This window comes from Cryptomeria japonica, chromosome 6 (assembly GCF_030272615.1).
Source record: "Cryptomeria japonica chromosome 6, Sugi_1.0, whole genome shotgun sequence".
NCBI classification, from domain to species: domain Eukaryota; kingdom Viridiplantae; phylum Streptophyta; class Pinopsida; order Cupressales; family Cupressaceae; genus Cryptomeria; species Cryptomeria japonica.
The window spans coordinates 459,295,477-459,321,611 of NC_081410.1; the positions used below are offsets into that span (position 1 = coordinate 459,295,477).

General features: G+C 36.7%; 1 protein-coding gene across 3 annotated transcripts in view; it reads left to right on the forward strand.

Annotated features, from left to right (window-relative positions):
* The first annotated feature begins 1,175 nt into the window (after positions 1-1,175).
* LOC131051017 (pentatricopeptide repeat-containing protein At1g52620) overlaps positions 1,176-26,135 on the forward strand; it is an 81,483-nt gene continuing 56,523 nt past the window's right edge. For 2 of the 3 annotated variants that reach the window (XM_057985357.2, XM_057985356.2), the window contains exon 1: positions 1,176-4,367. In XM_057985357.2, coding sequence (XP_057841340.2) covers positions 1,517-4,018 — 2,502 coding nt within the window. In that variant the 5' untranslated portion in view covers positions 1,176-1,516 and the 3' untranslated portion in view covers positions 4,019-4,367. The remainder of the gene's footprint in view (positions 4,368-26,135) is intronic. The other variant, XM_057985358.2, reaches the window with a different exon arrangement.

Here is a 26,135-nt window from a genome sequence, read left to right on the forward strand (position 1 = left end):
AAACAAAATAAAGAAACCAGGGTAATGAATCAAATAAGATTCTTTGAAAAAAATATACATACAAGCAATGGGCATTACCAATTTGGAGAGCAATCATAAGGTGTCTAAATCATTGAAGATATCGTGATGAGCAACGATTGGTATACGTAGTGAATATTTTTTGTTCAACATAAATATCTTGTTTCCTACTTCCCACTAACTTAGGGAAAGTAGCTAGTATCCCTCTCATCATATCAACAAACAATCTAGAAACCAAGGCTAAATATTTGAGAATATTAAAAAATGTCATCCTTATAAAAAATAGCGATTCAACATAATCTTCCATACACAATTCAAATATTTATTGAAAATGGATCTCAACATAAATATAAAGGTCATGTAAATCTTTCCTTAACTTGACAATAATATATGCTGCCATATATTCCGTGTCATTCCACATTGCATTACTTGTCGAAAATAGTACAATAAATATTGTGAATAAATTTTTAGATGTAATAATTTAGGTTTAAGTATTAAAGATTTAATTTATTTTTTTATATTTTATTATTACAAATTTCTTAATTAAATTTAGTGTGATCTTTAAAATTTATTTTAAGGACACCTTCCATTAAACATATTAGTATGATGAATTGCACTCCGAACCTTAATTATAAATAGATAAAAATTCATATCACATTTCTAAAACTAGGGGAAATGACCTAGTAGTTGAGCATGTACCAATTGTTGTGAGGGTTGTTGATACCTTTTGTTCCAAAAATTGAACAAATAAAACCTATTGTTTGAAACAAAAAATATCAATTTTTGTTAGGAAATGTACCAACAGTTAGGAAATGTACCAATAGTTGTTAAGAAATGTACTAATATTGTAAAAAGTAACCAATCAGGTGATGCCATGTCAGCTGCACCTATTGGGGTCTCTTTTGCACGCCTATTGGTCTCACTTTTTTTGGGGGCTGTTTTGGACACCTTGGCAAAAAGTATGCTGATGTGGCCTCGAAACCTTAGTTATAAGCAGGGGGCTTGCCAAGTAAGCTGCTGTAAAAAAAACGGAATGATTTGAAATTTCCAAATAAGATTTTGAGAAGCGCGAAGTTAGAGTGCACAACTACTGAATCCTTTCCCCTAGATATAAAATTCGCTGAAACTACCTATTGATCCCGCTCCCTTGCAAAACATTATCTTTGAGGACTGAAGTATCTTTAAAAGAACGTAGGTCATAAACCAACGTACATTTGAGATCAATACAAGGTACATTACTTTCCTCCTTCTTTGGGCCTAAAGTTGGGGAGTAGGGTTGAAGCCAGTAGGCAGGGTTTAAGCCAGAGCAAAAATAAAGAACACGTTTGGAACTCAGCAGGAAAATCGAAATAAACAGAAATCTAAGCTCTTCCGTTTGCCTTTAGCAATGCATTCTCAATGAGGTCAGTTTCTCAAATCTGGTTACAATTATACCATTTGAAATTTTGATAAAAGCTAGGTAATAATCATTCATTTTTTACATAGAAGTTGGCATGGAATGAATCGATTCATTGCAGCTAATTTTATCACTAAAGGGAATGCAAGCTTTAACCCAAAACGTAGTATTACTAGAAATAACAGAGTAACAGAAGAAGCAGACAGGGTATATTCAATGGTTAAGGACGCCTGTGAAATTATGACAACACAAAAACAGTGGCAGGAGCCTCTGAGACTCAGGCTTTCCTCAGAACTTATCAGCCACATGCATGTAATTCTCATTCTCAAACAACTACAAGATGTAAGATTAGGGCTTATGTTTTTTAACTGGGTGGGGAGTCAGGAGAGTTTGAACTTCAACCATCATCCACATTCGTTTTCTGCAATGTTAAGAATTTTAGCGGTTGCAAGGATGTTTGACGAGGTAGAACGAATCTTTGGGAATATGAAAGTCCAGGGCTCGATTCCCACAGAGAAAGCAATGAGTGAGCTAATTAGTGCATATTGTGATGACGGTTTGATCAACAGGGCATGCGATATGTTCGCATATTCTAGGAGCCATGGTTTGTGGCCCTCTGTATTTTCTTGCAACAGATTGCTTGATGCCCTTGTTAAGTGCAAGAGGATGGATGCTGCAGAGAGGGTTTATGCAGAAATGGAGGATAGTGAGATGAATTGCCCTGATGAGTACAGTATAGGTATAATGATTCGAGGTCTCTGCAGGGAAGGTAGAGTTTGTGAAGGGAGGCTTTTAATGCGGAAGGCCTGTGGTAGAAATGGGCGGGGATCAAATGGACCAAATGTTGTGTTTTATAATACCCTTATGGATGGGTATTTCAGGAAGGGTGAGGTTCAGCGAGCCTTTGGGGTATTTGGCGAGATGGTCAAAATGGGGGGTTTGCCGAATGTGGTAACTTATGGAACTCTTGTGAATGGTCTCTGCAAGGAGGGGAATTTGGGTGAGGCAGGGAGGCTGTTGACTAAAATGATAGAAGTGGGCTTAAGGCCTAATGAGTTTGTTTTCAATGCTGTTATTGATGGGTACTGCAAGGAGGGTAACGTGTTCGAGGGAGGCAGGGTGTTGAATAGAATGCTTGAAATGGGTGTTTTGCCTGATGTTGTTACATATAATTCACTGATCAGTGGGCTCTGTGAGGGTGGGAAGATGGCTGAGTCACAGAAACTTCTGAATGAGATGCTGTGTCGGGGCTTGGTGCCCAGCAAGTTTACCTATACCTGTCTAATGCATGGATATTGCAAGCAGGGGAACATGTCGAAAGCAACTAATCTCTTGATTGGAATGTTGGAGAAGGGGCATCAGCCTGATGTGGTCACTTATGGTGCTCTTATCAATGGCTTATGTGTATTGGGCAAGGTTCATGAGGCCTTCTTTATTCGAGATAAAATGGTGGCAAAAGGTCTGGAACCAGATGTTACTGTTTACAATGCATTGATTGATGGCCTTTGTAAGGAAGGTCTTCTGGCTGATGCAAAGAAAGTCATGATTGAAATGCTGGAGAAAGGTTGTCTTCCAAACAACTATACTTATGTTACGATAATAGATGGGTATTGTAGGGAGGGTAAATTGAGTGAAGCCATAAAGATCTTCAATTTTATGCTTGAAAAGGGCATTGAACCTGGAGTTGTCGGTTATAATGCAATGATAAAAGGCTATAGTAAGTTAGGTATGATGGAACATGCCTGTTCATGTGTTGTACAAATTATTAAGCAGCGACTGGTTCCTGATAATATCACCTTCACTACCCTCATAGATGGATACTGCAAGCTACAAAACACATCTAAGGCTATGAAATTGTTAAATCAAATGGCAAGACAAGGGTGTAAGGCAGATGTTGTCACTTATAGTGCACTAATTAATGGGTACTGTAAAGGAGGGAAAATGCAAGAGGCTTGGGCAGTGTTTGAATACATGCAAGAAAAGGGACTGGTCCCAAATGAGGTTGCTTATAGCACTCTCATACAAGGGTACTGCAAGGATGGCAACATTGTGGGAGCAATAGAACTTTTTGATAAAATGTTGCAGAAGGGTTGTATACCTAATGAAGTGACATATAATATACTTATCAATGGACTCTGCAAGGCCAGCAGCATGCAGTCAAGACACTTGGAACAAAGTATGCACACAAAATTGCCAGCCATCTTCTATAAAATGTTGCAGGATGATTGGGATTCTAAGACTGCAGCTTATAATATAATTATCATGGGTCTTTGTGTCAGGAAAAAATCACATTTGGTTTTCAAATTGAAAGACAAAATGTCCGCAGAAGGTTTTCTACCAGATGGGGTTACATTTGCAGCTTTGTTGCATGGTTTATGTGACGAGGACAAACTAATTGATATGAATAAGATTTTATCTGAAGAAGTGCAGAAAGATATGCTTTGTGTTGCGCTTAGGTACTCCATTCTAATTGATCAATATTTTTATCAAGGCAAAGCTTCTACAGTCACATTACATTTGAGCAGAATGCCAGGTACAGATTGTGGACAGGTCAATGTTTTCAATGTTCTTGAACATAAGGCTGCAGCTTTAGGAGTGGAGTGAGTAAATCACAAAGCTTCTCAATTGGACATGATTACATTCATCCAAAGACATTCCTGGAGGTTGAACACATACACCTAATAAGGCCTCAAGTGCACATGCTGAAGAAATCAACTTTTTGAAACATAGTTCTCAAGAGCTTTAAGTACTAGCTTTTGGGAAGAGAGTTGTGCTACATTCATCAGCAGGCATTTTTCTTTCTATGGACAATGCAAGCTAATGCCTAATCAGTGTATTATGACACCTTTCAATTGGAATGAGATCAGAAAATGGTTGAAAAGTGCCTGCCAGGTGAAAAGGTTGTGAAACTTCTGGATTTACAGTTATGTGGTCTAGATCATAAATCTATCAGGTACGCCCTCTCGCTTTGCTCTTTTTTTTCCAAGCTTATTTGATTCTTAGCATGGAAAGGATGGTCCTGTACACAACTAATGTTCACTTTAGCTGCCAAGGATGTTCATCTCTTGTATCTATGACTACTAGAAGAAGATTGTCTTAGCGTTGTGGACCAGGTTAGAAAGAGAAAGCTCTTTTTGATTAGATTAAGATAACTGAAATAAGAAATGCAACAGGAGGCCTTGGTTTGTATTCATACCACACATTTCTTTGCCTCCTGCTTCATTTCTTGATAAAAAATGTGTTACCCAAAATAGCGTGAAAGTGTTCGCAATTCATTTTAGGTCATTTGGTCTGTTTCCAGGCTATTTTAGACCAGTTTGGGCCGTTTAGAGGTAGTTTCTGGGCTGTTTTAGTTAATCTTCTATCATTCATACATGCATCTGAAATTGTAAATCGTGATGGTGACATGTTTGATGTCTTGCCTAGAAGCCTGTATTTGTAATGACAAATTCTTGAAAATAAATACTGTATTTAATATTAATTTGCAAGTATATAAATACAGGCATAATTGTTTCCATTTCCCATTCTATTTTTGTTTTTATATTCAAATTCAATTATATAATTATTCAAGAAAAGACAAAAATTCTGATCATGTAGTAAGCATGAACTGAAAAAGAAGCAAAATTGTCTTATACATCTTGACTTGTAGAATAGAGTCTTTTGCTTTGATTGGAGTGGTTAAATTTTGGAGTCTAACAAACTAATAGTATTTCCTACTGTTTCTGGTGTTCCATGGCAGGTAAGATTGGGCACCAATTTTTATTATCTCACTTTGTTTAAGACTGAATTGATAACCTAAAACTTAAGTATTGTTTTCAACATGGGAAGCATAATATTAATTTTGGTATTCTAAAAGTGTGTTTCCCAGCTTTTGTATTTTTCACTACATTTTTCTATAATTTCATGTATGCATATGAAATAAATCCTTAGTTCTACACTAAAAAAGTGAGTTTGCCAAATATAGAAAAAAGTGAAACCTGAAGTTTTTGTATTCATTTGCAATTATTTGTGTATGTTTAAGTATGTAAAAATTATAAATTTAATTATTCTAGATGATTTCAATCTGATGAATATTTGAGGAATGCATAACTCATTTTTGACTTTAATGTCCACCCTTGATTTTTGTCTTGAAATGTGTTTAGACAAGCTTGATATATTGCCAACATAATTTATAAAACAATGAGTTGATTGTTAGTTTTAAGCAATCAGATGTTAATTTTAGGTAATCAGATTGTAATAGATTGTAGATGAACAGTAACGGCAAAGAAAACACAAGACAAGACACACCAATACCCTGGGAAAACCTCCCTCTTGGAGGTGAAAAACCCAACCACCAAAATACAATATGTATTATCTCAAATGTAGGCAATTACAATACAACGAACTTATCTCAGATTGCTGTCCAAACAGCAAGTTAGCAGAACAGTGAAGAATGCAGCTCTTATCAACAGCAGATGACTAAAGGAGATCAGCAGCAGATCTCTAAGGGAGACTGGATGAGAATTGCACAAGAAGAGACTTCAAAATCTTGACAACTTTGCCTAACAACAGCCTTGAATAAGTTCGCACAAGTGAAGGAGAGTTCGCCAATATTGGAGAGCAGATTATATCCGTGGTGGATGATTAATTGAATGACTTCATTAGCTGTTAGTTTTATATCAACCTTTTGGCGCCAAATACCCCCAAGTCAGCTTGCATGTTTATTTAATTATATTACATTGTCATTATATATTCCTCACGTTACACATTTGGGTCCAGCCCAATAATTACATTTAATTGCCTTCAATGTTACATGCTTCCTCACATTACACATTTGGGTCCAGCCCAATAATTACATTTAATTGTCTTCCACGTTACATGCTTGGGTCCAGCTTAATAATACATTTACATGAGAGATAATACATATGAATTTTAATTGTCATTAACAATATTAAAATTCAATAATCAGGTATCCGAAACACTCCCTCTTAGCTAGGGAGGATATCTGCCACTTGTCATGATCCGTTCATGACTTTCATCTTGCATTGCCCGCAAGGATGAATGTATAAGCTCTATAGAGTATACCTGCAATAAAACACATAAATATCATGAACTCATTTCATGATGTCCATCTTGCATTGCTCGCAGAGGATGGATCCACCTTGCATTGCCCGCAAAGGGTGGAAGAGGTCTTATACCTCAGCCTTCTCCCAAAGAAGGATACAATGTCACCTTGCATTGCCTGCAAAGGGTGGAAGATGCAAACTAAATTGCATCACTAAGATTGAGACTCCCTCTCAATTAATACTGTGTTCTCCACAATTCCAAACTTCTTTCTGAAGTACTCAAACTTCACTCGAGCTATAGGCTTGGTGAGAACATTTGAAACTTGTTCATCAGTGCTGATATATTTCAGCTGGATGGCACCTCTTTGTGCCATATCACGAATATAGTGATAATGAGTTTCCACATGTTTTGACCTGTCATGAAACACGGGATTATTAGACATTTTAATACAACTCTGATTATCACAATGAATAACAGTGGATTCCCAAGGTTGTCCAAACAACCTAGCAAGAAGCTTGCGAAGCCAAACTGCTTCTCTAGTTGCCACACTTGAAGCAATGTATTCAGCTTCTGCAGTACTTAATGCAACTGAGGACTGTTTCCTACTGGCCCAAGAGATCATAGCGGAACCCAAGCTGAAACAGATTCCTGAAGTGCATTTCCTGTCAGTAACACTTTCGGCCCAATCAAAATCAGAGTAGCCTTTCAAATTGATTACTGTGTTGATTGGATACTTTAGTCCATAGCCAACTGTTTCACACAAGTATCTCAGGATGTGCTTGGCTGCCACCAAGTGAACATGCTTTGGTTGGTTCACGAATTGGCTAAGTGCACTCACTGCATAGCAAATATCTGGTCTAGTGTTGACTAGATACATCAAGGATCCAATCAACTGCCTATGCTTTGAAGGATTTGCAAAATCAAAGCTAGCTGCAAAAATACTCAACTTCTTCAAGTTAGTTTCCATAGGAGTAGACATAGGTTTACAATCCATCATACCAAATTTTTGTTGAAATATGTAGCTAGAATCAGATTCTAGTTTAAGTTATTTATGTAATCATGGGCGGCAACATGTAATTTGTGTAACTTGTAAAGCATTTAGGTCTGACCCTAAATGGGCGAACCCTTTGTGCAATTATGTAACTTGTAATTAGGGCCGACCTATATGTAACTTCTAATTAAAGGTCTGATCCTATTCTTGGCGCCAAAACTACAAGGCCGACTATGATCTATTGGAGGCATTAATTCATATATATACAATATGATTTGTGATCATTCTAATATCAATACAATCAGCGAATTTCCTATCTCTGCAATCAGCAAATCACCGAGGGTTCCTGAATCTGTCTAAAGGCTGGCGAACTTGTATTCCAAGCTGAGTGAACATCCTTCAGTGTTGCCGAATGAAGTTACAGTGACAACGATATGCATTTGAAGGATTGTCAAGATCATAGCATTTCAGATAAGTTTGCCCTAGCATGGGAATGTTGTAATTGTGCTACTGTGTTTGATCTAATATAAACTGAGATAATTGTTGCTGGGTTTTTCACCTCCAAGAGGGAGGTTTTCCTAGGGTACTACTGTGTTATGTGTATTGCGTTTATTGTTTTATGTTCTTTGTTATCAGTCTGATCATAAAATAAACAATCTTTTCAATATATCAATAGTATATTTACCTTGACTTAGAATAATTTCATTAGGTCTTTGCCACACTTCTAACCCTAGAAAGTAATGCTTTAGACCTAGATCCTTCATTTCAAATTCAGTAGCTAATTCTTTCTTACACCTAATGATGAGACTATCTTCACTAGTTAGAAATAAATCATCCACATATAAAACCAGAATTAGCATTTCACCATTAAATACTTTAAAGTAAAATGTTAGGATCAACACCATTCTTATAAAACCCTAAACTAACTAAGTACTTATCAATTCTTTCATACCAAGCTCTAGGAGCTTGCTTGAGGCCGTAGAGAGCTTTCTTCAGTCTGCACACATGAGTCTCTCTATTATGAATCTCATAACCTTCAGGTTGTTCAATATAGACTTCTTCCTCAATAACACCATTAAGGAAAGCAGTCTTTACATCCATCTGATGTAATTTCCAACCTTTGGCTGCAGCAATAGCTATAATAGTTCTAATGGAAGTATATCTAGCAAAAGGAGCAAATGTTTCTTCATAATCTATGCTTTCCTTTTGAGAAAAACCACGAGCTACAAATCTAGCTTTATATTTCTCTATACTACCATCAGCAATGTGTTTAATTTTAAACAACCATTTGGAAGGAACAACAGACTTACCTTTAGGTCTAGGCATAACATCCCAGACATCATTCTTGATGATGGATTGATACTCTTCATCTATAGCTAACTTCCATGCTTGCTGGTTCATAGCTTCTTCTATGCTGGATGGTTTAGCCTCAATGATGTTGCACATCATTGCAACATAGTTGGAGAGCATCTGAGGTCTCTTACTTTCTCTGAAAGTGCCACTAGGAGCTGCAAACTTTTCTGCATCTTGAATTGTGCTTCTAACCCAAAGTGGTCTTTTCTTGCTAACTGCAATATCTCTAGGTCCATCAGTTGGAACCAGAGGCTCAGGAGAATCATCATGCTCAATAGGTTTGGGAGGCTCAATAGACTCCCTTTGAATCTCAGGGTTAGTATCAGTATCCATATATTGATTATCATTAACTTCTTTATCATTATCAATAAGAGAACCTTTAGATTTCTTGAAAGCAATATTTTCTTCAAAGGTGACATCCCTACTTACCTCAATATACCTTTGACCAGGAATGTAGATGCAAAATGCCTTGGAAGATTCACTATATCCAACAAGGATACCCTTCTTCTCGGAAGGCTCTAACTTAGTCCTCTTTTCCTTTGGCACATGAACATAGACAGGACTTCCAAAGATCCTTAGGTGGCTGATATCTGGTTTGACTCCAGTGAAAGCTTCCTCGGGAGTTATGTTCTTCAGGACACGGTGAGGGCATCTATTCTGAATGTACACTGTAGTCTTGGATGCTTTAGCCCATAAGGATTTCTGTAGGTCCTGATCATGAATCATAGCTTTTGTAGCTTCAACAATGGCTCTATTCTTTCGTTCAGCTACACCATTTTGCTAAGGATTGTAGGGAATGCAAAACTCCCTCTTAATTCTTGTTTCTACACAAAAGTCATTGAAGCCACTTGAGGTGTAGTCACCTTCATTGTCAAATTTTAACACTTTAATCCTTTTACCAGACATATTTTCAGTTAGAGCTTTAAATTCTTTAAACCTACTTAACACTTCATCAGATTCTTTAGATTTTAGAAAGTAAATCCAAATCTTTCTAGAAAAAACATCTATAAATGTAACATAGTATAGAAATCTGCTAGGTGAAGGAACAAACGTGGGTCCACATAAATCAGAATGAACAAGTGCTAATTTTTCCTTAGCTCTACTTTCACTTTTATGAAATGGACTTTTAGTGTTCTTACCTAATGCACAACCTTTGCAAGCATCATCATGAAGTTGATTAAGTTTAGGCATACCTTTAACCATCTTTTCAAGTGAAGGAAGTGCCTGATAGTGAAGATGGCCGAGCCTTCTATGCCATAGTTGATAGTTCGCAAGATTCAGGAGCTTCATGAATGAGTGCTCGAATGGGGTTAGCTGAAAGCTTATACAAACTATCATATCTATTTCCAATAACACGAGCAGATTTAATACTAGATTTCTTAGGCCATGCAAGTACTTTACCCTCAGAAAATGCTATTTGATAACCTTTATCTTCTAGGGCATAAATAGAAATTAAATTCCTCTTAATTCTAGGAACAAATAAAATATCACTAAGATGCAAGGACATGCCAGATTCTAAATTTAATGAAGTGCTACCAAAACCTCTTACCGAATACTGAGCATCATCACCAATTACCACATGAAGGTTGGACTCTTTCTCCATCAAGTCTAAGAGATGCTCTTGATATCCCGTGATGTGTCTAGATGCACCACTGTCTATCAACCAAGTGTTACTATCGGTTGGCACATTGCTGGACAATGCAGAAATGAAGAGATAGTCTTCATTATCCTCTGAGTTTGCAACTTCATTCAGGTTGGCCTCTCCTTGCATGGGCGGATTTTGACATTCTTTGGCATAATGTTGTAATGTCCCCTACTAGGTTTAGACAACAATAACATGGATTATACATGTGAACACATTCTCCTTACCTATTATCCTATGAGCTTTTCTGAATTACGATCTAATATTATTATTTATCTGATTAAAGACATTATGCATACATTTATATATATGGATATGTATATATATGTGTATGTATATACATATATCATCTTATTGATATTACATCATTGTTATATATATATATATATATATATATATATATATATATTCTGATTCGAACATAAATAAACAAATAAAATAATTATATTACATTATAAATCATTTAATTATTTATTAGTTACCTATTTATTAATTCCTATTATATAAATTATCAGTACCATCACTTCCTAACAGCATTAATTATATTCAATAACTGTGAGGACAGACAGATCTGACATGCATTAGATCTGGTCTGCCACTATATATGGAATTAAGAGTGGCTGTCATACGTATTGCAGTTTATATTAATGTTACCCTTAAATTCTGCATAAAACATTATCAGACTCTATATATTAAGCTTACGTATTAAGCATGTTCCCATGCATACCACCAAACAAGGATGTTACTGTCTTCAACTTAATAGTTCTCATCTGATCGACGGCTATCCCATCATATATACTCCCCTAATATATCCTTGAGGGGAGGCATGGGTTCCCATCCTTTGCAATGATCGTCTTCCTTCATACTGGGGTGTCTTTCCCAAACCAGGTCGTCCCTTGATGTTGACCATTGCCCCTTGATTAACAAATCGCCACTCTTAATCTCTTTGTAAGCGCTGCACCATATTCTTAATCACGTCTCTTTATTGTTTACTCTTTGATCGATATCTCACGGTAATGATTTATTATGTTTTAACATTAATATATTATATAAAAGTATTATTAGTTGATAAATAATATAAGAACGTTATTAGTTGATTAAGTATTAATGAAGAGATATTACATGTGTTAAGGATAATATTTGTTTTTCATATGGATATACTTTATAATATATAAATTATGTTTATAATATAATATTAATTAATTAATTTTTTTATATAAATATTTCAAGAATATTATTATTAGTTAATATTTAATAAATAAATAAATTTCAAATAAGCATTCGTTGGTAATTATTATATTAATAATAATAATAATAATAATAATTGTTTCATTTAGGATATATATAACGATCAAGGAGGGGACGTGACAAATGTCCAAACTTGTCGCATCTGAAGCAACGGACACGTGAAAGATCCCTTGGCTTCTTCCTTCAATCGTAAGCAGGAGGTCTGAAGTCTCTATCTCTTTTGAAGTTCTTCTTCTTCTAATGGCCTCCCTTTCTTCTAACATGTTGGGATGCAAGCACATGTTGATCACCTCCATGAGTTCCTTTATGCATTTCTCTGGTAGCAAGGCGTGACTCCTCTTGAATGCAATATGACTGAAGGCGATCGAAGGAAGGAAATTCAGCTCTTCCACTTATGCTTTGAATGAAAGGATCCCAAGAGTCAGGAAGACCATTCAAAGCAATCATGGCAATATCCTTGTCCACAACCTCGCTTCCAATGGTGCTGAGTTGGTCCTTCAATTCTGAAATCTTCATGAAGAAGGACATGACTGAATCTCCTTTGCTCATTTTGACTTGAAGAAGTTGCTGCCTCAATGTAAGTGTCCGGCTGATGTTGTTGATCTCATATATCCCTTCAAGATGTTTAAACATCTCTTGGGCTGTCTTCAGTTTGGAGATGACTGGAACAAGATGATCCTTCATGGAATCAATAAGGAACTTCTTTGCTTGAGAGCATTCTTCTTGAATTGCTTTAGTTCTTCCGGATCCCAAGGTTTAGTCAAATCCTTGTCTTCCACAAACTGTAACAGCTCTAATTCTTCAAGAGTAAGGAGGACACGAACCTTCCATGATGTGAAATTGAGGGCACCTTCAAGTCTGTCCTCTACCTTTAGACCTGTAACCATCTTGCAAAACTACAACAACAAACTGAAAGTGAAGGGCAACTAATAATCTGATTATTTTGAATGAACCTAAAGCTCTGATACCATGTTAGTTTTAAGCAATCAGATGTTAATTTTAAGTAATCAGATTGTAATAGATTGTAGATGAACAGTAACAACAAAGACAACACAAAACAAGACACACCAATACCCTGGGAAAACCTGCCTCTTGGAGGTGAAAAACCTAGCCACCAAAAAACAATATGTATTATCTCTAATTTAGGCAATTACAATACAACGAACTTATCTCAGATTGCTGTCCAAACAGCAAGTTAGTAGAACAGTGAAGAATGCAGCTCTTATCAACAGCAGATGACTAAAGGAGATCAGCAGCAGATGTCTAAGGGAGACTGGATGAGAATTGCACAAGAAGAGACTTCAAAATCTTGACAACTTTGCCTAACAACAGCCCTGAATAAGTTCGCACAAGTGAAGGAGAGTTCGCCAATATTGGAGAGCAGATTATATCTGTGGTAGATGATTGATTGAATGACTTCATTGGCTGTTAGTTTTATATCAACCTTTTGGCGCCAAATACCCCCAAGTCGGCTTGCATGTTTATTTAATTATATTACATTGTCATTATAGTATTATACATTCCTCACATTACACATTTGGGTCCAGCCCAATAATTACATTTAATTGCCTTCCACATTACATGCTTCCTCACGTTACATATTTGGGTCCAGCCCAATAATTACATTTAATTGGCTTCCACATTACATGCTTGGGTCCAGCTTAATAATACATTTACATGAGAGATAATACATATGAATTTTAATTGTCATTGACAACATTAAAATTCAATAATCAGGTATACGAGCTAGCTATTATTTTCAACAATGATAACAACTAGTCTTCATTCAATCTTCATTAAATTCATTCAAGGTATTACAAATCAGATTGCGACCAACAGTAAACCTAAAATCGGACAACAATTAATTTGCAGACCTGATATAATCTCCATACATGAAAGATAACACTCAGGACATAGAGCAGCACCAACTAGGCGTCCAAATATGACAAGGGTGATTCTTGGGATGATGTTACAAGCCTCCAAACAGCTCCAAATCTGCTCTAGTAATCTCTATCTGCAATCAGCAGTATAAACTCCAATGCACATCACCTTTCCAATGCTAAAAATGCAGATTTTTCCCTATCACCAATACCCATGTGCCCAATGCTAGGGGCAATTTGGCATAGAAAATTCAGTTCTTTGTCAAAACCCACAACTGATGGCTCAAAAGATGGCGCTCTGCAAAGAGCAATGCAATGAAATGATACTCAGAATGATACTTGGCAAAGCCACTGAGTTATCAGTAAATTTTGTTTCCAGGTCCATGCAATACAATGTAAAATTATAGTTTGTGATGTTGTGATGATTGAGTTGTTTGAGATTGAGGGCAATGAAGAAAAACTGTAGGTTTATCTAGAAAATCCCATGATTATGCACTCTGATTACATGGAGGTGGACCAAGAAACATTTACACTCCTTGGTTCCAAGATTTGATAAGATCAATGATGGAGGTTGATATGAGTTCTTGGCATTCAGTTTTGGTATGTATGTGTGGATTGCTTGAGGACAAGCAATCTCTGGTATGGGAGTATTGTAATATTCCCGATTTATGGCTGGGTCGGCTAGCGTCAAAATATTAAATAAATAATAAATTAAAATTATTAATAAATGAAAATTCTAAATAATTTGCCTAATGGTTTCTAGGTTGACTTGGATAGACAAATATTCAATGTCGGTTTCCTTAATCTTGGCTGACTTTTCTATGCTTGGTGGTGTTATTTTTAAGATCAGATATAAACAGTAAGCAGATATAGAACAATGAACACAATATTTTATCCTGGGAAACCCTTCTACACAAGGGAGAAAAACCCAACAAAACCCTTTTAATGATATTCCAAGTACAACAGTGCAAGAACAACACTCGAGAATTATGTCCAGATTGTCAGAGTAAAGTAATTTCACCTAGTAGTGAACCTTTTAGAATAATAGTGAATCTCTATGCAAAATAGCGAATCTCCTTGATTTTCCAGTGAATATGAATCGAATGTGTAAAAAAGAGAAGAGTCTCTCTTCTATTTATACAAACCAGGAGTGAGTTAGGCGCAATTTCCACCTAAGTTGACTTAGCTATAATAACTTAGATTTTCTTCATTAGGCCGACTTGACTTGTGGAGTCTTTCGGGGTAATACCTCCTGAAGCTACCCAAAAAACACTCCCTCTTAGTTAGGGAAGTATTATCAGCAAGGACTTCTCCTCCTTATCATAGGAAGGTCTTCCTTGAGTCCTCCTCAAGGGTATCATGTCTCGTCATTGATTCTCTCAACGTGACGTCCACAATGACTATGCCCAGTTTGTGGGAAATACACTTTTAGCTAAACTTAGGCATTTAATAATGTAAATGATATTCAAATTTATGTTCAAGTTTGAATTTATATATATTATTATTCTCTTTACTGATATTTTCTGTTTCTTATGTCATAGGTTGCTGAAGATAACATTAATTATTTCGATGCATCTTCAACACTTCATTTGCATATACTTATAGTTCTATGTTTCAGTTTAATATAACCACTTACCATGTGTTATGCCGATAACTATCGGTCACACCATTTCTCTTTATCGTGTGTTATACCGATAATTATTGGTCAGGTCATTTAACATTCTTATGCTGATAACTATTAATAATCGGGTCAACGTGAATTAATATAGTTATTCGATAAATGATCGGGATAAGTCAATCATAACCAACAAATAAATGATCGGTATTAACATGCATTTTAGGATGATAACTATTATAGTTATCATATGATAGCTATGGTAGTTATAATTCTGGTCTGATCACAGCATGAGTAATATTATCGATTAAGCATATAAGATGATTATAACAAGTTCATTTATTTAATCATGATGTCTATACTTATATTGTAGTTATATCGATAAGGTAGATGATTGAATGAGAGATAAATGAAGTCTCTCATTCAATCATTTATCTTACTGAAGCTACAAGTTTCAACACTCCCTCTTAGCTAGGGAAGATAAATATAGACCTATGAAATAAGCATCATATTTCTCATAATAAAATGTATTATATGACTACATAATACAAAGGATCATATCACATATGCTCGTGACATGAAGCATCATATAATGAGTGACACATGAATATATCACATCATCTCGTGATATAGACATCACATAACACGCGATATCAGTATCACATAACACGTGATACCTTGGATATAAAATACTTAAGAATGTTGAATTCCCTTATATCCAGGTTATAGCATGTGCATTGACATTACGTCACATAATGTCTACCATAACATATCATGGCACATCCATGAGTCAGAGTGATGTCAAGTTAGCATGATATCGGCATTACAAGATCGTCACCTCATAATGTTTAATACAAGTGTTCATAGTCTAAAAGATCATCACCTTTTAGAATTGTACACAGGGGGTGGAGCCCATAAAGTCATAACACGGCAAAAGAAGTTTACACATTAAACATCTCATATATTAGTACAGATTACAAAAACTGATTATAACTCAATCATACCAAGACCTTTTCTGAAGTGTTCAACTTTTACTCTGGCTAGAGGTTTGGTCAGTATGTCTGCTGTCTGGTCTCTTGTACTGATATATTGTAACCAAATCACATTTCTATCCACCATATCTCTCACATAGTGATAAGGGATCTCAATGTGTTTGGATCTATCATGAAATACAGGGTTTACAAAGAGTTTTATACAACTCTGATTGTCACAATGAATTATAGTAGGCTTCATTGGTTCTCCGAATAATCCCACAAGTAACTTCCGTAGCCATACAACTTTTCGTGCAGCCATGGAAGCTGCGATATATTCAGCCTCCATAGAGCTCTGAGCTACTGAAGACTGTTTTCTGCTAATCCAAGATATCATGGCTGAACCCAAGCTGAAGCAGCGCCTTGAGGTGCTTTTCCTGTCAGTCACACTTCCAGCCCAATCTGACTCAGTGAACCTGTGTAGATTCAAATCAATATTCTCATACTTGAGTCCATAGTTGAGAGTGCCTTGAAGGTATCTCATTATATGTTTTACTGCCATAAGATGAATCTCCTTAGGTTCACACATGAATTGACTCAAGGCATTTACTGGATAACAGATATCAGGTCTAGTATTGACTAGATTCATTAATGATCCAATCATCTGTCTGTAGAGCGTAGGATTTACCAATGGGGAATCTGTTGCTGCCTCCTTCAGTTTGTAAAGATTAGTTTCCATGGGAGAAGTCATCGGTCTGCAGTTCATCATGCCAAATCTCTTCAATATGTCTAAGGTGTACTTCCCTTGATTAAGCACAATATTGTCAGAGTTTTGCCAAACTTCCAATCCAAGGAAGTAATGTAGAAGGCCTAAATCCTTCATATCAAACTCCTTCTCAAGGTCTTTCTTACATTGATCAATAAGGTGACCTTCTCCTGTAATCAAAAGATCATCAACATACAAGATCAATATCAACATCTCACCTTTGATTCGTTTGAAGTATAGATTTTGATCTGTGTCATTCTTTGAGAATCCTAATCCCATGAGGTAGCTGTCAATTCTTTCATACTGGGGGCTTGTTTCAGTCCATATAGGGCTTTCTTTAATCTGCACACGTGTGATTATGCATTGTGGATCTCAAACCCTTCTGGCTGCTCTAAGTAGACTTCCTCCTCAATTTTCCCATTCAGGAAAGCAGTTTTTACATCCATCTGATGGACTTTCCATCCTTTGGCTGCTGCAATATTGCTTTGACTAAGGTGTATCTAGCAACTGGAGCGAAAGTCTCATCATAGTCTATTCCCTCCTTTTGTGAGAACCCTCTGGCTACAAATCTGGCTTTATGTTTCTCTATGCTACCATCTGCAACATGTTTGATTTTGAATAGCCACTTGGGATGAAACAACAGATTTTCTTTTTGGTCTAGGAACAATTTCCCAAACACCATTGTTTAAGATGGATTGATATTCCTCTGACATGACATCTTTCCATTCTTGGTGTTTAAGTGCTTGTGATACATTAGAAGGTTTTGATTTGGAGAGATCATTCATTAAGGCTATATAGCTAGTGAATCTTTGGGGCCTCTTACTTTCTCTAAAGGTCCCTGAAGGGGCTATGAACTTCCTTGCATCTTCCATTGCTTTGTGAACCCATAGTGGTCTTTTCTTAGGGTTTTCCTGGTGTGGAATCTGAACTTCATTCTCATTCTCTTCTGAATACTCCCTTTGAACCTCAGGAACAGGATCCTTTTCTAGGTCTGAAGATGGAACATAAGTCTCTGACTCAATAGAGTATCTAGCCCTTTTGAAGGCTATGTCTTTTTCAAATATTACATCTCTACTGAGTTCAATATTACTATGTCCTGGTACAAATATTCTATAGGCTTTAGAAGTTTTACTATACCCAACAAAGATTCCTTTTCTTCCAGAAGTTTCTAGTTTTGTTCTTTTCTCTTTAGGTATATGAATATAAACAGGGCATCCGAATATCCTAAAGTGAGTGATATCAGGTCTATACCTGTGAAAACTTCTTTAGGGGTTTCATCTTCAATGTGGGAGTGAGGGCATCTATTTTGTATGTATACAGCAGTGTTGGAGGCTTCTGCTCAAAGATGAGTTTCTAAGTTTTGGTCAAGAAGCATGGCTTTGGCTGCCTCTACAATGGTTCTATTTTTTCTCTCAGCAACCCCATTTTTTGGGGGGTTGTAGGGGACAGTGAACTCCCTCTTAATCCCAACATTTTTACAAAATTCTCTAAAGATGTCTGAGGTGTATTCCCTCCCATTATCAGTCAAGGTTTTTATTTTCCTTTCGGAAGAGTTTTCAGAGAGAGATTTGAATTCTTTAAATCTCTTGAGAATCTCTTCTGATTCTTTACGTTTAAGAAAATAGATCCAAGTCTTTCTGGAGAAGTCATCAATGAATATTACATAGTAAAGGAACCCCCTTAATGATGGTACAGACATTGGCCCACATAGGTCAGAGTGAACTAGCTCTAAAACATTGCTTGTTTTCCTAGAACTATTCTGAAAGGAACTCTTAGTATTTTTGCCTAGGGCACACCCCTTACATGTACTAGAATGGTATTGTTTTAACTTAGGCAAACCAATTACTAATTTTTCCATTGAACATAAAGCACGAAAGTTTAAATGACCTAATCTTCTATGCCAAAATTCATTTGAATCTGTAATCTCATGAAGTAGGGCTAGGTTAGATTCAGTACATACCTCGTATAAATAGCCTTTTCTATGTCCTAGGGTTGTCGCTTTCTTGATGGAAGAGTTTTGTGGCCATACTAGAACTTTACCATTCATGAATGTTATTTTGTACCCATCATCTTCAAGTGCAGATATGGAGATTAAGTTCCTCTTGATACCAGGGATGTATAGGACTCTAGTGAGTTGAAGAGACATGCCTGTCTTCAGCTTAATGGTGCAGGTACTGACACCTTTCACTGGATGTGCAGAGTCATCACCAATGGTTACTTCCTCATCGGTTTCTTCTACCATGGAATCTAGTAATTCTCTATACCCAGTGATGTGTCTTGAATACCCACTGCCAATGATCCAGGTGTTAGATTTATTGGATGCTTGACTGGAGAGAGCAGAGTAGAATACATGCTTCTCAGAGTCATATTCTTCCCTTTTAACTTTTGCAAATGTAGCTTCTTGTTTGATTCTATCTGGACATCTTGCTGCATAGTGTCCATATTGATCACACCTAAAGCACTGAATGTGAGAGTTGTCTCTTTTAGATGACTTTTTGTCATGTCGATTCTTTCTCTTCTAGAAGTGTTTCTTCTTGTTTTTCTTGTTGGAGTTGGTATTTAAAACATGGAGATCTTCATCTATATTTTTTTGTTTTATCCCCTTCTTATTTAGCCTTGATTCTTCTTGAAGACAATCTGCTCTTAGCCTATCAAATTTTGGATATTTATCTCTTGCATTGATGCCTTGGATGAATGTCTCCCATGTACTAGGCAATCCATCTAGAGCAATGAGCGTTAGCTCTTTGCTCTGGATCTCATATCCAAGCGTTGCTAGTTCATCCCTTAGGGCTGATATCCGCATAAAGTATGCATTGATTGACTCCCCTTTGTTTATACTTATATGATTTATTACTCTTTTTAGTGCCAGGGTTCTACTTGCATTATTTATTTCAAATGCACTTTCGAGTGATTTGAACATATGATAGGCAGTTTCATGTTTTGTTATTATTGGCATGATGTGATTTCTTACTCCATCGACTATGATCTTCATAGCTTTTTCATTTCCCTCGATCCATGTTGATTTGTCAGGTTCATCCTCTGGTTCTTTAGATTCAACTTTAATAAATGATTCAACCTTGTTTTCTTTTAGAATCATTTTAATTCTGAACTTCCATGCTGAGAAATTGTCGCCTCCTTCAAGTCTGTCCTCAAATCTGATAGTGTTAGCCATGGGAAATATGATGTTTATATCTTTGGTTTGAACTTCTCAAATTTGAATGCCTTAGGTTCGATCAACATGGCTCTGATACCATGTAAATGATATTCAAATTTATGTTCAAGTCTGAATTTATATATATTATTATTTTCTTTATTGATATTTTCTATTTCTTATGTCATAGGTTGCTGAAGATAACATTAATTATTTCAATGCATCTTCAACACTTCATTTGCATATACTTATAGTTCTATGCTTCACTGATCAAGGCATGCCTTGATCGGTCATGTCTTTTAGACATGCCTGATCAAGACATGTCTTGATCGGTGCATAGACACCGTTTCAGTTTAATATAACCACTTACCATGTGTTATGCCGATAACTATCGGTCACGCCATTTCTCTTTATTGTGTGTTATACTGATAACTATCGGTCACGTCATTTAACATGCTTATGTCGATAACTATTAATAATCGAGGCAACGTGAGGTAATATAGTTACCTGATAAATGATCGGGATAAGTCAATCATAATCAACAAATAAATGATCGGTATTAACATGCATTTTAGGATGATAACTATTATAGTTATAATTCTGGTCTGATCACAGCATGAGTAATATTATCGATTATGCATATAAGATGATTATAACAAGTTCATTTATTTAATCATGAGGTCTATACTTATATTGTAGTTATATCGATAAGGTAGATGATTGAATGAGAGATAAATGAAGTCTCTCATTCAATCATTTATCTTACCGAAGCAACTAAGTTTCAACAAATAATATTGTAGGTATTTCTAATTATTAAATACACATTATCCCTTTAGGGTTTCTTTAGGGTTGCTAATCTCCTTTTATAAGGATTGTATTGTACTTTTTAATTCATTCCCTCTCTGAATGATAATTTTTTTCTTCAAAGCTATTATTGCTTTTTTGCCTCCATTCTTCTCTTGTGACAGGTATTTTGCTTGCAGGTGTTCTTGGGATCTCTGAAGTTGTATTTCTCAACTTCTTCATGGTATCAGAGCCTTCATTTGCTGCTACTTGTTGCTGATTTTTCAGAAGATTTTTTGGAGCTTTGAGGGTTTCAGATTTAAGAGGTTTTTCTTTTGGATCTAGGGGTAGCATTTTTTTGGGCATTTTGGGCTCAAACGGACCACACGGTTGTGTTTAGAGCACCCAAAAACCCCTATTTCCATATATAATTTGTCAAATTTGGACAAAGTTGATTTTTGGAGCAAATTTTTTTTGCTCAGGGTTGTACAATCCCCTTCTGCATGCGGATCGAGGCAATTTTTGCAAAAAAAATAAAAATAAAAATGATTTTTTTTTGTTAAGCAGTTTAACGGCTTGCAAGCTGACACGACTTACAAGCCATTACCGCTTCATCGGCGGTCAGCATAGCCGCTAGCGGCTTCTGCTACCGTTGAGCGATTAGCCTAACCGCCGCCTTGGGCTCCCTCCTCCGCCGCCTCCACTCAGCCGATCTGCCACCTCCGCCGGCCTGCGCGGCACCTCCGCCGCTGCTCCGCCCAGGCACCACCGACCTGCCACCAGCAGGGGGGGTTATTTTTTTTCAAGGTCTATTTGACCAAGGGTTCGTTTTTTTGCCATAACTTGGGCAAATAGAGTCAGATTTTGGCAAACGAATAGGTGTCGGAAAGCTCTTTCCGAGCTCTCTTCAGATTTGGAGCTTTGATCTTCTGTTTTTGCTGTTTTGATGTTTTGACGTCAAAGCCAAAAATTCTTTTTTTTCACTTCGAAAGGCATATCTTGAGCATCCGTACTTCATTTTTGGCACACGAGATATCGTTGGAAAGCTGGTTCTGTGCACTTTCTAGTGGTATGAGTCTTCTTTCCAGATTCTGCTCCAGGTACATTTTATTCAGTGTTTTGCATTTATGCACTTTGGTGAATATCTTAGATGTTTCAGCTCCTAGGATCCTTTTCTTTGTGTGGGATGACTCATCTTTGGCTATTATTTATGTATTTCTAGCCTTTTGTCTTCTTTGAGCATTGTATACATCATTTTGTAAGCATTTTCCTTTTTTGCAAACACACTAAGATAAAGTGCCACTATGCCTTGCATGTTTGGGATCTTGCACATCTTGTGCCTTATTGTACTCGCACTCCATTATAAAGTGCCATGGGGGGTTTGATGTTTGCCTTTGTTTTCCATCTACCTTTGTCATGTGAGTGTTCCTTCCACGACATTAGCCTCATGATGTGTGTCAAGTGAGTGTTCCTTCCACGACACTAGCCTTTATATGTGTTTGTACTTTTTGCTGCACTCTCATTGTTCCTAGTTCGTCGTCATACGGTTTTTCTTGGCATTCAGTTTCAGTGTACCTGTCACCTCTCCCTTCTTAGCATTATGGGGGGGTTTCATCTGTTGGTTGTTGGTTCTAATGCTTCCTTGATTCATTGGAGTGAGCTATGTATTCAGTATTTGTTCCTATGTACTAGGTGGATGCAGTGGCTGGTTACCTATGCATTTCAGTGAGATGGATCATTTACCATATGGACACTCTTTCATTCCTATTTTTGGAGGCAACCTTCCATCTTCGATTGATCAGCTCTTTAGACTTTGGTGTTTTTTCCCATCTGTATCTTCGAGTTCAGTTGTTTGCCTTGTTTGCCATTTGATTTGAGTAGTGTTATTTGAGGGCACTCATGCAGATTACAATCTTCTCTACTCGATCATCTTCTATTTCAGTGGAGGTTCTTCGGATCGACAGTTATTCTTCGACAGTGTTTGCAACTTCATGCTTCAGTGGTGTTCTTCATGTTCATCCTTTGTTCCTGTTTTCTGGAACATTCTCTAGTTTGGAGGCTTCTTTAGTCCTTCGCTAGCCTTCATCTCTTTTTGGAGTAGAGTTGTTTCCCATGAGGTTTTCTCTATTTCTCCGCTTTACAAAGATCTTTTGTACTTGGGTACCTCATCAGGCCTAGTTGCCGGGACCCATTTTGTTTACATGCATTTCTTAGTCCTTAGTTGTTTTCAGCTACTCCCTAAGTTCATCTTAAGGGGGGGTGTTAGAGTTATCATGTATTAGCTAATAATTATTTATTTAATTATTAGTCTATTATCCTCTATACTTAAGCTAAACTTAGGCATTTAATAATATTGTAGGTATTTAATAATTATTAAATACACATTATCCCTTTAGGGTTTCTTTAGGGGTGCTAATCTCCTTTTATAAGGATTATATTGTACTTTTTTATTCATTCCCTCTCTGAATGATAATCTTTTTCTTCAGAGCCATTATTGCTTTTTTGCCTCCATTCTTCTCTTGTGACAGGTATTTTGCTTGGAGGTGTTCTTGGGATCTTTGAAATTGTATTTCTCAACTTCTTCAAGGGCTTTCACCTCATATTTCTCTGTCTTAGAGAAATATACGCTACAAGGGCTTTCACCTCATATTTCTTTGTCTTATAGAAATATACGATATGACATATCAGTCCATTCCCTGACATAGGGAGAATATCCCAATGATGCTATGACTCCTCAGCGAGGGAGACATTCTCTACCACCCCAAGCCTGTCTCGGAAGTATACAAACTTTACCTTGGAAAGAGGCTTGGTGAAGATATCAACCGTTTGATCATCAGTATGAATGTATTGGAGCTGGATTGCTTTCCTTAACACCATGTCTCTGATGTAATGGTACTTAATACTCACATGCTTCGACCTATCATGAAATACAGGATTCATCGAGAGCTTTACATAGCTTTGGTTATCATAGTGAATCAAGGTCGGTTCTAATATCTGACCAAACAATCTTGCAAGGAGCTTTCGAAGCCATACTGCTTCACGGGATGCTACACATGCTGCAATATACTTAGCCTCTGCTGTGCTCAGTGCCACAGAGGTCCGCTTCCTGCTACACCAAGAAATCACAACAAACCCCAAACTAAAGCAACACCCGAAGGTGCTCTTCCTATTAGCCACACTTCTTGCCCAGTCAAAATCAGAATAACCCTGTAATCTTAGGTCCTATTGGTGTTTGTTTTATCATCTACCAAACATTAGAATAAAATACCCCAAGGATACTCTATCCTCTCCTGAAAAACCACCGCTTATGCTAAGATTGCGAGAAGATCATATGGCGATTCCAAGGTCTATATGTGCGAAAAAGCGACTTTAGTGGGATAGCTTCTTGGGTAGTGTATGCTGAAAATCTCAAGGGGGACTTACACTGTCAACTCATGTCATTTAAGCTGTACTTAAGCAGATTTAACAATTCATGCTTTGTGTTTTTGGATTTTCTGGTTTAGGATTTCAAAAAAGGATAAAAGAGGATAGGGTTTAGGAATTCTAACTAACTCTAGGAACTCAAGAGACAGTGTAGACTGGGTGAAACTAATAACAATACTCTGTTTCACCACACTTGGGACAACTACACAAAGTATGTGCAATCTTCTAGGATTGTGCTAATGATTTTCACACTCAGGAATAGTACCAACAATTGAACGATATTATTCCAAATAGAAGTTAAACATCCACATTAAAAACTCAGGCTAACTTTACACATTGAATGGAAATCATCCATCCAAAGAAAGTATGAGCAAAATCTCACCAATCTATACTATCAAATCTATCATTCATCTAACAACTTAAAAGCAAATAACTTAAGCGAATTTGATCCAAGTGTTGAAGGAAATATGCAACCATGCAACCATTTAGCAATAAAAAGATTTCAAGACAATACTAATAATGAACTTTTATTACTCAAATAGCTCTAAGCAACAATTTCATAAATCTCTCCACATTGAAATGAAATGAGAGAATGAGTTTATATAGAGTTTTTGAAAACAAATGAATGGCCTAGATCGATCTAAGATCAATGGTCGAGATTAAGACAACCCAACCCTAATTAGGGTTTCTTAAAATAAGATCCAAGATCAATTGCAAATGAGACAAGTGGCACAAGATGCTATCTTTTAGGATTGCACCCCCTTCCTCTGATATTCGATAAACCTGGACACAATCTGGTCAACTTCCTCCATTGTGACATGTGGCAACATGTTGATCCTGAATTCTAATCCTTCCAAGTCATCTGCACATAGAGCAAAAGTGATTTCCTAGTCTAGTTCTTTCTTCTGAAAAGCATCTCTGATGGACAGGAGGTTCGATGCCTTAGCCAAATTGCTATTCAAGACTGGTCCTGTGATGACAAAGAAGATGTCTTGTGTTTTGACTTTCAAATTCTGCAACTGCATATCCCTTTCTCGAATAGTTTCTTTCCCAAGTATCTCTGCAACTATAAGGAAAATCTTGTCCTGAATTGCCTTTATTTGTTCTTCTATTCTATTAGCATCACCCTTTACCTTTTCTAAGACTTCATTCCGTGCAACCAGCATCCAGTGCCAACTGTTGAAGTCATAAGCAACCCTTGCTTCAATTATCTTTCCGTTAACCAATTCTTGTGGTGGGACTCCTTTCAGTTCTCTAAGGCATGGGATAATTCCATCTTGGATATTCTAGAAGTCAACCCACACTTCTGCCATGTTCACAATCCTGGAAAGTAAAGAAGAGGTTTGTTCATACGCTGATGATATTCCTTCCATAAATATGACTGCTTCTTTCCTTATACTTTCCATCCAATCTTTAGTCTTTGTGGCTGTTATCCTTTCTTCCACAGTATTTTCAGCGACTTCTTGCGAATTCAAGAGCGGAAGAGCTTTTGGATTTGCTTGATCAAGTGGTTTAGTAATCAAATGTAAAATGTAATCCCTCAAGCTCTCAACTTCTCTCTTATAATCATTCTTCTTCCCTACTTCCTTATCCAGTCTTGCCTTCATGGAAGCAACTGAATTGTCCAAATCTTCAGCTTCCTACTTCTTGGTAGTTGGTCCCAAATTGAATGTAGTGATTTCGTATTCATGGGGACCAATATCTCCCTTTGCCTTGTCTACTTTTGGCATTGCAATCTGTACTGTCCTGCATCCCGTTTCATCTCTCTGGATGGTGGAGAATTTTCTGGCTGGCATCTTCACAACAATTTGCTCTAATTTGGCCAAGAAATCAGCCATGTCATCTTGTTCTT